The sequence below is a fragment of the Megalobrama amblycephala genome, linkage group LG1 (genome assembly GCF_018812025.1).
Source record: "Megalobrama amblycephala isolate DHTTF-2021 linkage group LG1, ASM1881202v1, whole genome shotgun sequence".
Lineage (NCBI taxonomy): Eukaryota > Metazoa > Chordata > Actinopteri > Cypriniformes > Xenocyprididae > Megalobrama > Megalobrama amblycephala.
Genome location: NC_063044.1, coordinates 25,500,344 through 25,516,125, shown reverse-complemented (window position 1 = coordinate 25,516,125; position 15,782 = coordinate 25,500,344). Strand labels below are relative to the sequence as shown.

General features: G+C 35.5%; 1 protein-coding gene across 3 annotated transcripts in view; it reads right to left on the bottom strand.

Moving 5' to 3' along the window:
- The window catches only part of LOC125265718, a 56,616-nt gene extending 43,084 nt beyond the window's left edge, over positions 1 to 13,532 (bottom strand). The window contains exons 1-2 of one of the 3 annotated variants that reach the window (XM_048186112.1): positions 13,259 to 13,532; positions 8,865 to 8,966 (exon numbers count right to left, since the gene is read on the bottom strand). In XM_048186112.1, coding sequence (XP_048042069.1) covers positions 8,865 to 8,889 — 25 coding nt within the window. In that variant the 5' untranslated portion in view covers positions 8,890 to 8,966; positions 13,259 to 13,532. The remainder of the gene's footprint in view (positions 1 to 8,864; positions 8,967 to 13,258) is intronic. The other 2 variants (XM_048186105.1, XM_048186120.1) reach the window with 2 other exon arrangements.
- Between the last annotated feature and the right edge of the window lie 2,250 nt (positions 13,533 to 15,782).

Here is a 15,782-nt window from a genome sequence, read left to right as displayed (position 1 = left end):
CGGGTAACAGTGCAGATTCAGAGTAAGTGTGGTTAGATTAACATGCTACATGCACATGTACTGTAGTGTTTCCTTGTGCCCTAAAACTCTCTAATTATCTAAATACAAGGGGGTAAACATGAAACCTGTGCACCCTATTATGATTTGTTACGAAAGCCTCATATATCTTTTAATCTTTTGATCATTATGATATGAAAATATGAGTTTTTGATTTGACAAGGCAAGTTTATTTTGTAGCTATAGCACATTTCAACAACAATTTTTAAGGTAATTCAAAGTGCTTTACATAAAACATGGAATTTATGGAACCAAAAATTAATCAGGTTGTTTTATAAACATGCCATAGAACGTTTTTTTTTTTTTTTACAAGATGTAATATAAGTCTAAGGCATCTCCTGAATGTGTCTGTGAAGTTTCAGCTCAAAATACCCCATAGATTTTTTTTTTACACGCCCCTTTCAGCCGATTGGTCAATCAAATCTGAGCCCGTGACGTCATCATCAGTTCGTTCAACAAAATAACAGTCCTCTGCTGCTATATGTCATATATCGGCTTTCTTCTGTGCAACCTAACGCATATTTCACAGAAATATGTTTGCACAGATAAAAAAAAACCTACAGTAAATTTAATTAAGTCTGTTTTTAAGCTGTCATTGTGTTTTTAAAATGTAAAATGTAAATGCCTCTACATCTGTAGCCAAGCGCATGACATCCTTTGGGCTACTACCACCGAAATAGGCTATACATAAGCTAATGATAGGCTATTCTCTATTATAGATTAGTGGCTACTACACTCATTTTTTTTTTTTTTTTCTTATTTTATTGTTTTGTTTACATTTTATACATTCAATCATTTAGCAGACGCATGACATTCTTTGCAGTATAGCCTATAGTAAGCTATGCAGTCATATTAGAAAATAGGCTATCAGGTGGCGCACAGGGACAACTATCACCATGGCCGCGATAACCTCCGTGCTGGGTTTTGTCTTTTTTACAGTCGGTTTCGTCGAAAGGCGATCCTTTGCCACGCAGTAGCTATTTTCATATTTTCAGTGTTATTCATGCACAGCAATACTAATGCGCTGCGAAGTCATCGATAAAAAAAAATAAATAAATAAGAGCAGCTTCTTAACACAAATAGTTGTTGTTGGTGTGTGTGTTACATTTGTTTTTGAAATATAATAAATATAGGCTAATAAAACTGTTATTCCTATGTGACAACACCACGGTATCACCGTTGGGGGGCTTTTTCTAGTTTTCCTTCGCTTATAAATCGCCATGCATATCTCTTAAATTAAACAAAGCCCTAGAACTTTTATTAACATAATGAACATTATTAAATGTCACAGTTTACTTGCTATCGTTACTTTTTCTGTCTTTCCTTCGCTTTTAAATGAATTAGCTATAAATGGCCGTTACAATTTTACTTTCAATTTCGATTTAACAGGGTTTCTTAAACGTAGCCTATACGTTATTTATTTTTATTTAATTATTTAAACCGTTAATAGATAAGTAATTGGCGGAGCATTGCACCGCCTGTGCACAGCTAATCAAGGTGTGTGCTCGACTTTATCAGTTTCTGACTGAAACTTTTTTTTATCACTTTTCCAACATTATTCTTAAAAGTAATGTAAATAGTATTTTCAACAATATGCCTAGCTGTATGTTTATTGGCTTTGATGAGCGTGAGACTCACGGCCTGAGGTTGCGTCCCAGACGGAATTAAATAATTCATGAATCTTTGTAAATATTCGTGGCTTAGGCTATACAGCGGGAAAATTTACTGTAATGCAGTTCTGTGGATGTTTTGCCCAGGCAGGGTAGTTAATTAACAAAGCAAAAACTAATATATATATATAAACATTTATGCTAATCGAAATAAATCGAAAAACTTTTTCGATTTAAACAAAATTTGTTGCCTTGTCAGTATCATTTCTGGGTTTTTCCCTGACTTTGAACTGACCTGATCATCTTTTCATTAACCGACAAGATTATATTAAATTAGAATTAAACTAAATTAGATTTGGTAAGTGTCTGTGAATCATTAAAAAATCCCAGGGGGTTAGTTTTAGCCTACATGAACAAATGGCAGAATAAACAACATGAACCCAGCAAGCAATTTTATGTCTATTAGACGTCTAATAGCTGTCAAAACATAGCCCGGCCGTCTAGGCTAAAACAAGGCAAAATTTGGGCTGTCAGTGAAAATCTAATAGACGTCTAACCATAACCCAAAAATAGACTAGTCATCCATTAGACGACTACATATATGTCTAATAGACGGTGAATATGGATCTAGGCTAAAATAAGGCTGAATTTGGGCTGTCAGTGAAAATCTAATAGACGTCTAACCATAACCCAAGAGTAGACTAGTCATCAATTAGACGACTATTAGACAACTACATATTTATGTCTAATAGACGGTTAATACGGGTCTAGGCTAAAATAAGGCAAAATTGGGGCTGTCAGTGAAAATCTAATAGACGTCTAACCATAACCCAAAAATAGACTAGTCATCAATTAGACGACTACATATATGTCTAATAGACGGTGAATATGGATCTAGGCTAAAATAAGGCTGAATTTGGGCTGTCAGTGAAAATCTAATAGACGTCTAACCATAACCCAAGAGTAGACTAGTCATCAATTAGACGACTATTAGACAACTACATATTTATGTCTAATAGACGGTTAATACGGGTCTAGGCTAAAATAAGGCAAAATTGGGGCTGTCAGTGAAAATCTAATAGACGTCTAACCATAACCCAAAAATAGACTAGTCATCAATTACACTACTAATGAATGATTACATCTATACATGCAATAGACAACAAAATAATGGCTTTTCACTTAAATTCTTTTCACTTAAATATAACAGGTTCTCATAAATGACAATCCGTCCAAACAAATTAAATATAAAAGGTTTTATTTAGAAAAAGAACAAGATAATACACAATGATAAAAAAATAATAAATTAAATTTTACAAATGCAATACAAATAAACATTAAAAGAATATTACAACGTGTAACATAATAAAAATATAAAACATTGACAAAAAAAAAGTTAAATAAAAAATGTTAATATTTTTTGGTTTATAAAACAACCTGATTAATTTTCAGTTCCATAAATTCCATGTTTTATGTAAAGCACTTTGTTGTTGATTGTTGTTGAAATGTGCTATACAAAATAAACTTGCCTTGCCAAATCAAAAACTCATTTTTCTTTCATAATGATCAAAAGATTAAAAGATATACAAATAATAGTAGGGTGCACTGGTTTCATGTTTACCCCCTTGTATTTAGATAATTACACAGTTTTAAGGGCACAAGGAAACACTACAGTACATGTGCATGTATGTTAATCTAACCACGTTTTACTCTGAGTCTGCACTGTTACCCGCTAAAATGTCACGGTTCCTACACATAACGTACATAAATAATAAACACGTGTCAAAATGAAAAACACAGATACTTACAAGACCAAAAGCAGAAAAGAATTTGCTTTAACATTTGCTGTTGCTTGCTCTCCGTCTCCAACAGTTGTAAAATGCGGAAATGTTTATCGCGAGATCTGGCAACAGTGATCGAGAGCTAACGTTCAAGTCTCGCGTTACCAGTGGTCATGTCTCAGTAGAGCCACAGTTGCCATCTAGCGGTTGAGAATTGTAAATTTTTATTTAACTTAAAATTAAATAGCCTACAGTCATATATGTGTGTGTGGTATATAATTATAATTAATATATGGCTTGGCTATACCCTGATAATATAATATATATATATATATATATATATATATATATAGCTTTTGTGGTCGAAAATGACTTAACACTATTTTGGTTACACTCATTGCTGGTCTGAATCAGGGCTATAGCCAAGCCGTAAAAACTAGACTATAAATTGCCTTGATTTCGCCGGGTGGACTAAAAGCAGACTTCACATAGCCTATCCAATTCAGAGCTAAATCGTGACTACATATAGACCATGTCATGAAATGCCACTTACATCTTGTAGAAATCGTTGACATTGCGAACATGATGAGATATCAACCATCGCAAGCACTTCCTGTCCAAAAACTACAATAAATCAGGATTGACTATAGGTGGGCTACAAATAGCTGGTCTGACTACGAGCTAAATTGTGGCTACGCACAGCCTACACAATATAACATGTCAAAGATGTGAAACCAAACACCTTGTAATCACTGTTGACTTAACTTACATGATGCAATATCATACAACTCGCAAGTTATTTTGGCAAAAACGACATGTAACCAAAGGAAAGATTATTTTGGCTAAAAGTGGGTTACACATAGCCGGACTATATCGGGTCTATAATTAACCGAGACGGTGAAATGACGGCTATTGCTTGCTGGGAAGGTTCATCATCATCAAACACCTGCAGCGCTTCTGTGAACGAAAAAAAAAAAAAAAAATAGGATTAAATTATATAAAAGGAATAAATAGCCTATGTCTATGCGCGAAATTTATTTCACTTAAATAATTAACATATTAACAAAATGAAAGGGGGAAAAATGCGACAATAGACTAGGCTATATGAGTTTTGGTTAATTTTTGAGAAGTTCACAGAAAGGAAACCGGCAGAAAATCCTTTGTTTATTTTACGAGCAATGTTTTTATTATTATTATTATTATTATTGTGAATGTACAAGAATAATAGGCCTATACATATAGGCCTATGTGACCATGTCTGAGTATTTTAAGTTGTTTCCGCTTTTATAAGGAAATTCAAGTGAATGCGTCGGCGCCTCACAACATAGACGTTTTAGTATTAGAGAGGTAGCCTAGGCTATAATGCCGGTTTCTGTTTCAGTTTAGCTTTAAATGAATTCGTTTTGGTTTAACGTTTATATATCATTTTTTTCATGACTAAAATAGCTATGTAGTGGTCCCCATGGGCGTTTTTTTAAATTGCTTACACTACTTATTTATTGCGACTTCAAAATAGAATACATAAAAAACTGTTGTTGTTTTTTTTGTTTTGTTTTTTTTAAATCTGTGCTTCTCATCCGCTCCTCTGTGTATGGGTAGCGGAGTTTCACCATGCATATTAAACTACAAACAGTATTACAGCAGCCTGCGTGCTGATTAACATTTCTGAAATAAATATTTCTGTGAAATATGCGTTAGGTTGCACAGAAAAAAGCCGATGGCCTATATGACATATACTGATATAGCAGCAGAGGACTGTTATTTTGTTGAACGAACTGGTGATGACGTCACGGGCTCATTTGATTGACCAGTCGGCTGAAAGGGGCGTGTAATGACCGCCCACATGTGGAAAACGAGTTTTGAAGTCTTGTTTCCGTTTTCTGTTCGTGACCCGAAAAAACGAAAATCGAGCCAAAATCTCGTTTTCCCATTTTTTTTAACAAACGAAAAAACGGGAAACGACCGTTTTCTCGTTTCTGCGTATTTCATTTCAAATTGGAAATCAAACTATCAAAACGTACAGCAGGGACGGATTATGGGTTGTGTGGGCCCCTGGGCAAAACGTTCGCGTGTGAAAAACGCGAAAACCCCCCCCCCCCCCCCCCCCCAATAAAAAAACAAAAAAAAAAACGCCAGCATTGTCTGGGATAGCTGAGCAAATATGACACTGGACAATAGCCTATGTAAACCCCCGAAATCATAAGTTGCTTTATTTCATTGCGCTTTGGCTTTGCATATACTGCATACAGTATCCGACCATACACCGGCAGCGCTTTCTCTCTCTCCCCTCCGACAGCGCGTTTACGCACACCGCAGTTGTACAGAGCCACGCCTCCTGTCACTCACTCAGAGCAGCGGCAGGCCTCGAGACTCTCTCTCGGTCCAGTGGAAGGGTTTTTGTTATATAACAACCGATATGACAACTTTAGCACATTTATCAGCTATACATTCATTCAGTGTTTCCCATTAATGACCCTGTACTGCCGCCACCGTTTCATAATGAACTGAACATTTAAAACATACTACGTTTTTACAACGAGCTAAAATCGAAACCGTGATATGGCTTTGTGCCTTTATAAAACAGCAAAAGACAGCGATTAATTATATATACACTCTGTCTGTGCTGCGTGTTTTAAAGAGAAGTGCGCACATCTGCGCACGCGATCGGCTGGTGATCTGGTGATCAAAATAAAAGCTCAAGGATTTATCTTTTAAAAAGAAATCGTACAAAAGTATTGTAAAAAAGATGTTTGAACCCTTTTTAATGTCCAGGTACAAGTCAATGCTGTTTCTTTGTTCAATTTGCACACTGTACATGGGTTGAAGCTCTTAATTTTGAGTTTCCAGAGAGCACCAGATTGATGCATTTAACCTTAAAATTTTCAAAATTTTCTTCCGGGGGGGGGGGGGCATGCCCCCGGACCCCCCTAGAGGAGATACATCCAACAAAGTTTTACAAATTACAGTGTCAAATAATGTACATTTTCTGAACAAGAATACGTCAACAAAAGCTCCTTTCATGTCAATAAAGCTGTTAATAGAAAATTAAATTGTCTTTGGACAAATATAGATTTGGTCTAAGCCCTGAATGTTTACAATGTCTGGCTCCGCCCCTGATCATCCCATTTCTATTCAGCAGCCTGGTTATTACCATGGGAAAAGATAGGTCTCTCCCCATGATTTACGCATTGCAAGGAGTCCAATGTGAAAAAAACTGTTATTAACACCAACTTTCTCAAATTAATTGATGTACATTCGTACATTCACATCAGAAGAGACCAGAGCGACGAAAGTCATTATTTCTCGGCGAATTGGCCGAACAAAGCAAATTCACTGGCAGCGAAGCGAATTGGGCGGGCCAGAGCGAAAAAGAGAAGTTAAAAGTCAGTTAACCTTATGTAATGAGTTATGACGCGGTTCGGTGAAAACCAATTCTAATATATAGATTTACCAACGCCCCACGGTAACAGGCTAAATCAAACATTCCAATGAGCGAACAAAGTGAATAAAGCAAATTCAACAACGAAGCTTCTTCAACGACCTTGGCGACGTGTTCGCTTTGGTCTCTCCTGGTGTGAACGTACAGTGAGAGCCATGTTGGGGCACGGTTAGTGATCAGACTACATGTGTACCGTGTTCAGCTGAACCATGCCAGAATCCACCTGTGTACCATATCCCCGTACAGAACGGAGTGATCAGGGGTGTAGTGGTAAAATAAGAATTCTGTGATCACATTTTGTGCATAAACTATACTATGATGTGCATTTAGATCAATTGAGAAGTGGGTAAACTCTAATTCTGAAATTTCAGAGGTGGGTAAACCGTGTTTACTTGCGTTTAGCCTCCACTACAGCCCTGGGAGTGATTACACTGGTCAAACTCTTACACTGCTACACTGGTCTGGGGGCCACTCAGCGGGCAGGTTAACCGCCTCCATCCCACCATGCTACCGCTCCCTAGTCAGAGGGCCTTCTGTAAGGCTGTTAACACGCCCCCCTCCCCTCTCCCCAGAAGCCAGGGGCCCCATGGTAGGGGCCCTTGTAATCAGATGGCCCTCTAAAGGTACACTATACCCTCCTCCCTAGCCTAGGGCCTCCTAGTAGGGCCCTCATAATCAGAGGGCCCTCTAAAAGCCCCCATCCTCCCTATGGCCCCTGGTAGCCAGAAGCCAGGACCATAATAGGAGGGCCTAAGAGGGCCTTCTAAAAGTAGGCTCCCATGCACCCATTTCCCTTTAAAGTTCCTATAGCAGGGCCAGGGGCCCCCTGAAAGCACCGACCTCCCCCCCCACCACCACCAGCACCACCACCACAATTCAAGGGCCCTTGGCAGCCAAACGCCCTCCCTATAGGGTCAGGGGCCCTTGTAGGCAGAGGATCAAAGAATGTAGGCCCTCTAAAATAGACAAACGAAAATACATTGTTGATAAGCGTTGCAAATTGTTTTGGGCTAGGGGCCCCACGGGCCCCCTGCACCCCTAGGGCCCCTGGACAGCGGCCCCGCTGGCCCGGTTCGTAATCCGTCCCTGCGTACACGGACCGTTTTGACGGCTATTAGACATAAAATTGCTTGCTGGGAAGTTACCATAAAGACACTGAATTAAACTTAAATGCAGCTTTGTGTCTTTATCAGCTTTTCTGCATGTATACTGGCCCTGATAGCTAATCATCACACATTCACTTACCGCTTGCTCTAATTCTGTAAATCCATTTTTATGAATGAATGAATGAATGAATGACTTAGCCTACTAGCAGTTGCTCTGGTCTTCGTAAACAGCCACTAGCGGCACCTGCTGGTGAAGCTGACTAACAGCAGATGGAGAACATGCATCGGCACTCTACTGCTTTTCCTGCAGTTCCCGGAAGTCAAATGTTGAAATTTCTGCCGAATTTGAACCACTGAATTTGTGGAAGCAAATTTGTAAAGCGAAATAAAATTGCCGAATCGAATATTATAGGTTGTATTTTTAAACAGAATTAATATTTTGGAATTAAAATCTGAAAGGTGAATATAAATTATTGAAATTATAATAATGAAAATGTGTGTGAAATATATTTAATTGAAATATTCACAGCTTAAATATACGACCATGTTGAATTTCAGCCCATAAAATGCAAGCCTTAAAAATACAATGCATCTAATGAAAGCACAGTTAATGTAATCCATTTTTTTTATTAGTGCAATTCAACAAGCTTTTTATTTTAAAAACATTTGCCATTAATTTACTTAAATATAATCATTTAATACTTAAAAAAAAAAAAATAAAATTTTTTAAAAATAGATGCATTTTTCAGTCCTGCCCCTGACTCTGGTCTATCCATTGCCATCAGATTGTGGTTTCTATGGGAGATTTGATGCTTTATGCTGCTAACATTAAACTGATGTTGTTCAAATTGAGTGTGAAGTTTATACTCACTGATCAAACCAGGAGAAACGTTCATGCTGGGATCTGAAGATACTGCTGTCAGCACTGCCGTCTGAGAGTCTGCGATACTGAGCCATCTTTAGAGGAGAAATACTACATCTTAATGAAGTAGCCATGATATTTACATTTGAAATAACAAATCTGTGTAATTGTTGTAGTTCTTGTCTGTGCACTGGAACTTTCTGTCTCTAAAACAAATTGCTTGTGTGTTTAAGCAAAATTGACAATAAATCCCCATTCTGATTCTGACACATCAGCTGCTGTAGTTACACAAGCAAATGAAGCAAAGGTTTTTTACTATTTATATCTGAAACATTAGGTCTTCATTTCTGGCATGCTGTGTTTTAGCATTTGTAAACTAGAACAACAAAAAAGATCAGTAATTTTAATGTTGGTAAGCCTGTATGTTAAGAACATTTAAGCACTTTAGAAATGAGTTGAATGCATATTTCATCACCATTGCATTTTTGTCAAAATTGAGTTATTCACATATTCCTATTCTGCAACTTATTTATATTATGTGATTTTTTTTTTTAAAGCATTTTGGGACTGATGTTTGAAAGAGACTTGTTCCCCACAATGAAACATCATTGTTTCTATATGGAATGCAAAAACTTTGAAGCTCAATATCTATATATCAAATCTGCTCAGAATGCAGATAGAACCATATAATTCCAAGGTGACACACACACACACACACACACACACACACACACACACACACACACACATATATATATATATATATATATATATATATATATATATATATATATATATATATATATATTCCACATAATTATACATAAATAAACATATAATTAAATGTGTAAAGAAATATATAAATACATACATATATTTCTGAATTAACATATAAATATCCTAATTAAAATGAGCGAGGATATAAATAATTTATGCTATAATAAAACTTGACTTATGTAATTTTTAACCAGCTATTCAATTTTGAATGTACCTCCGGATTTTTTCTTGTTCCAACATGGGTTGCAAGAGGGTGTCACTCAAACATCAGAAGGCGGTCTCTATGCTGCCACTGGCTGACACTGTTGAAGTGCTATCCAGTAGCGTGTTTACCCACCACGCAAAGGACGCAATTGTGTGGGGCCCCGCGGGCTTAGGGGGCCCCCGCGATTTCTCCGAGGGGTATCCCACGGTGGTGTAGTCTACGTGATACGCAGGTATATGCCGTATACCCATTAAGAAGGGTCAAGGATTTGCACCAATGGCGTAGCGTCTGGGCATGCAAGGTATGCACGCGCATATGGGCCCGGGCGGATTGGGGGCCCGCTATTACGGACTTAACCCCAAAGTATACTTCGGGCGTCCGCGCACCGTCCGCATCGCGAAATTTTCCTCATTAGGAGGGTTCGCGGACGTCCGCACGGAGAGTGTGTGTACTGTACAACAGCCCATGCGAGAGTGAATTGAGTGCTTGAAAACAAAAGTCCACTAGATAGTGCGCAGTGCACAAGCCGAACGCGTCTTTCTGCAGCCAAATACTTTCAAAGGCTCGTACGCGCGTCTGTGCGCGACACAGAACCTGTGTACATGTTCAGAAAAATGAAGTAGCCTATAATAGAAATAATGTTGTCAATAACTTGCTATAGGCTATCTGTGTACTGAAAGTCATTAAGAGTCTTAATACAATGGACCATAAAATGTTCAATGCCATGTCTTAGCGATGATCTATATTGTATTTGACCGGTATTCGCTTTTCTGTCATTTTTAAAGTGGGTTTCTGAAACTTATGCATGCAGTAATGTAAGTAGTACAGAATTTTAAATGAGTCGTATTGGTTTTCTAAAACAAAACAAACAAAAAAAAAAAAACAAGGTCTCCACATTTTAAGATAAGATGTGAATAAATGATACTCGCTGGGGTGGATAGTCTTTATTCAACGAAATAAAATGCACATAAAACGTGATGGAAAAAATATTTAGAGAATAAACTTATATTAGGAATAAAACATGTGCATTAAAAAAGTCTGTGACAGAATTCATTAATTCATAACTGGAATAATCTTCGGACTCATCGCATCTGAAACGATGCTATGATCATTCTGAAATTCCAAAGCCAGAGCCGAATCGGTCGATTTCAGACTGCGTTGTAAAGCGTTTTTTTTTTTTTTTTTTTTTACATTTTTGAAATAGATCCGCAATGCAATGTCAAAATGATGGAGGAGCGCATATAGTTTTGTAATGGTGTTGTCATTCATTTCCTAGAAATGTTTTTACCATTTTTGTCTACATGTTAGTGATAATATCTTATTCATATTAAAGTCCCTGGGACTCATTCGCATAAGACGCTGGTAAACAAACAAACGTAACGTCACATTTACCTCAGAACAAACATATTCATCACGACCATAAACTCGTCAGTCCGCTAGAAAAATGAACCCTAGAGAGGAGCATTTAGCTTAATACATTCACCATATTCCATATTAATTATATTTTTTAATGTTTTTTAACATATAATGCGTGTTTGAATAAATCTATCTATCTATCTATCTATCTATCTATCTATCTATCTATCTATCTATCTATCTATCTATCTATCTATCTATATTACGGAAGAGGATTAGGGCCAAGCAATAATAAAAAAATAAAACCATCTCGAGATTAAAGTTGTTAAATTTCGAGAAAAAACTCGTTAAATTTCGAGAACAAATTCGTTAAATTATGACATTTTTCTCATAATTTAACGAATTTGTTCTCGTAATTTAACGAGATTTTTCTCGAAATTTAACAACTTTAATCTCGAGATGGTTTTATTTTTTTATTATTGCTTGGCCCTAATCCTCTTCCGTAATCTATCAAGTTGATAGCCAATTTAAATGTTTATATTTCAAAAAACGAATTTGGAGTATAATTTTAATTAGTATTAGTTAGTATTAACTTTATTATTATAAAAATTTCCTTAAGTGTAATTTAAGTTTGTACACAAATAAGTTCATTTTAACCTACAATATTAGTAACAACGGATTTCCCATGTAGGCTATATTTTACAGCATTAGTTGAGTTAGCAGCTATATTTGATGTGGTTGTAGATCCGCTTGTTTGAGCGCAGTAAAGTTAGTTTTGATTTTATATTCGCTACATATAGGCTGCTTAAGAGACCATCTGCAAATTCCACTCACAGTCCAAAAATGTTACTTGTACAGTACATGATTATTTAAAATAAATAAATAAGAGTCATTCTGCGAAACGGGTGCCATTTCCACTTTGCATTTTTAAAAATTTTCATTAAGAACAAACTGTTTTTTAAACAAACCTACAACTTGAAAGATATGTTAATCCTCAAAAAACAAAAACAAACAAACAAACAAACAAACAAAACATATTTTCCCACCTCAGGCACAAAATCTTTATTAATATTATCCTTTTTATTCAGACAGCCATTCTTGTACCACCCCGTCACGGACAATATGTATGCCACTGGAGTAGTAAAACAAGAAATAGATTTTTAAAATCTAATGTTTTCCTAATAGTAAAATGTCCCTTTTTTGGAAACCATCAATAGAAAGTATGTAATTACATTTTTAACCTTGAAACATGAATTTGACATTTCAATGGCATCATTGTTTGTCCGCAAATCTCCCACGTGGTCAAGTTTCTCACCTAGCATACATGCATTCAATCTGAAATATCATTTTCTTTGTATTAATAATGTAAAAAAAAAGAATAAAAAACAGTTTTCCCTATCTATTTTGCGTGATGGGGTGGTAAGTTTAAGCTTGACGGACCTGCCTAACATGAAAAAGCAACAAACAAACAATGTAAAAAAGTTTGATGATGTCATTTCGGCTTTGTGATGTCATTTAAAGGAACAGTGCATTATTTATAGATAAAACAGTGTGACGGGGTGGTAAGTCAAACTGAGGGACGCGCACAAATCCTAAAATATTTACCAAAAAAATAAGGTTTATGATGAATATCTTGTGTAAACAGGGACACGCATATAATCCTGAAAATAGTATATGTTTGAATATATATATATATATATATATATATATATATATATATATATATATATATATATATATATATACTTACCATGTCATGTTGGTTAACACGGACATGTGAAATTGGCTATAATGAAAAATGATTAAAAATAGTATGCTAATCTTCAAAAAAATTATTTTATCATATATCATGTTTAAAAGAACACGTGAATTTATAACTTTAAGCTTTGGAAACGAAACACACTTTGGGACATTGTTTGTGCCTTATGCACCCGTTTCGTAGAATGACTCTTAAATAATGTAATTCACCTAAAGTTTTTTTTTTTTTTTTTCATGTTCCAAAGGTTGTAGTACATTCATATTGACCAGACTGACTCACTACAGGTGAAATTTTGCCAATACCTACCTTAATGTATTATGACGTTTTTCACTTTCCCAGGAGAAACAGACAGGAGACGAGAGTCCAGTTTAAGCGTTTATTTCCTGAACGTTTACAATCTAAAACGCGGGAATCAGGATGTGTCAACTTTCCCCCAAAATAACAAAAACGCAGAAAGAGCTTGACTAACGTTCAACTCACTTCTTCTTTTCTCTCCGTGCGCTGTGTTTGCCCCTCCCTCCTAGCTCTTTTCCTCCCGGACACCTCCTCCCAACAGCAGGTGAATCAAGTAAAACACATTTAAAACAGGGGAATAAACAGTGTCAATGCCACAGTACGTACAGTACACAATATATATATATATATATATATATATATATATATATATATATATATATATATATATATATATATATATACACACAGAGTTAAATTCTTTCAAATGGACATAAGTCCATAAATATGACGCATTGCCCTTAACGAAAGCCACATTTTGAACACTTTTTACTGTATCAGCCTTTTTTTTAACTTGGCAAAAAGGGCAATGCACACAGCCATTCATGTCGTCTCAGAGGATGCTTAAAAGTGTACATAAGGTTGTGATACTGCTCTATGAAAGTCACATTTTAAGCAAATAGATCGTTATTAATTCATGCACATCCATACCCTCATTTTCTGCATAATTTTGAGTTGATAAAGGCCGCAGGACACGCCTTTCGAGAGAAATGCAACTTTCATAAGAACTACATAATCAGGGAGTATCTGTTTTCGTTTTGAACTGGTTCTTTAAGATTAGAAATTTTGAGCTTTCAATAGATAGGCTATATTTCTTAAGTTTGTGGGTCAAATATACGCTCAGTTTCAGTTCATTTAGGCGCATTCAAGTTCACATGGAGACAGACGTCAGAAAGTGAATCCTGATTGTTTTATTTTACAAAAGCACGACATTTTGTTGTTATTGTGAGTAAAGGCCCACACAAATAGTAGATATTTACAGGTTTTTATACGGTTTTATGATGTATTACTCTTATCTGTACGGAGTATTTTAAGTTATTATATAAATAGGCCTATTATAATGTTATTTTTTTTAATATTTGATTATGAAAAGTGAACTGCATGACTAAGATCAAAACATCACAATAGGCACAATAGTCCTATCGGGAGACATGGAGTGGGTGAAGTTGAACACTTCATTAAGTTTTATTTTAGAAAGCCTTTTCGTTTTGTAAAAATTGTATCTTAAATTTAAGACAATATAATCATGAGGCGCCGGCGCGTGAACTGGCGCGCGTCTTATAGGTTAAATGAACCGAAACTCAGCTTATTGCTTGCCTCAGAGACATGAGAAATATATATATATATATATATATATATATATATATATATATATATATATATATATATATATATATATATATATATATTCAATTCAAAGCGAAAAGTAATAGGCTACTGATTATGTGATTATAGGCCTAATGATGAGAGTCAGCAATGTCAGTCGTTGCAGCCGACACTGATTCATGGACAAGCAACAAACAACAATGTAAAAAAAAAAAAAAAAAAAAATATATATATATTCACTTTCCTCACGCAGCATTAACTCTCCTCACGTTTCTTTTCAAATACTGTGATGGTGCAATAACTAACTACATCTAGTAAAATTGATCATTTTTGTGTTGTAAATGTAATTTATTCTGAAGCAATATTCCCATCAGTGTTCTGTAAACTGTTACTGTTAAGATGTAAACTGTTAATCATCAGATTTGTATATGCCCCCTTAAAGGGATAGGTCAATCAAAAATAAAAATTCTGTCATCATTGACTTACCTTCTAGTTGTTCCGAACCTGTATGAGTTTCTTTCTTCTGTTGAACTAAAAATATATTTTGAATGTCAGTAAACAAACAGCTGACTGTAGCGAGTGACTTTCATAGTAGGAAAAAAAAAAAAAAAAAAGGAAGTCACATCCTTTTTCTTTCTTCTGTTGAACTAAACTCATATAGGTTTGGAACAAACTAGACTGTAAGTCAATGATGACAGAATTATCATTTAGGTTTAACTGTCCCTTGGAATTGATTGTCATGGCATTTTTTTATTTATTTTTTTACCTTTATAAAAAGGTAATTTTCCCCTAACCTTGGCTATCAATCTCATGTTAATTAGAATAACTCACTCTAGGGCTTTTATTATTTTTTCCACGCACTCAAAAAAATAACTTGTTGGTCTAACTTAATTCAATTATGACACCTATTTCCACACAGTTGAACTGATTTATTTGAACTTAAGATAGGTTAATTGTACTGATGAGTAAAATTCATGGTAATTGAATGAGATCACACCAGTTTCATTTGACATATTCTGTGAATGTTTCCTGAACATAATTCATTCTTGTTGATCCAACCAGTGCTATTGCAATTCAGACTGGTGCCCTTGTGCAGTGTTGCTCAAGTTTTCTGCACTTTTAAGGAAATGGAAAGACCTGTTAGTGTTTAAGTGTTTAATGTTTAGTTATTTTGAACATTTAAAAGAGTTTGTAGCGTATATATATAAAA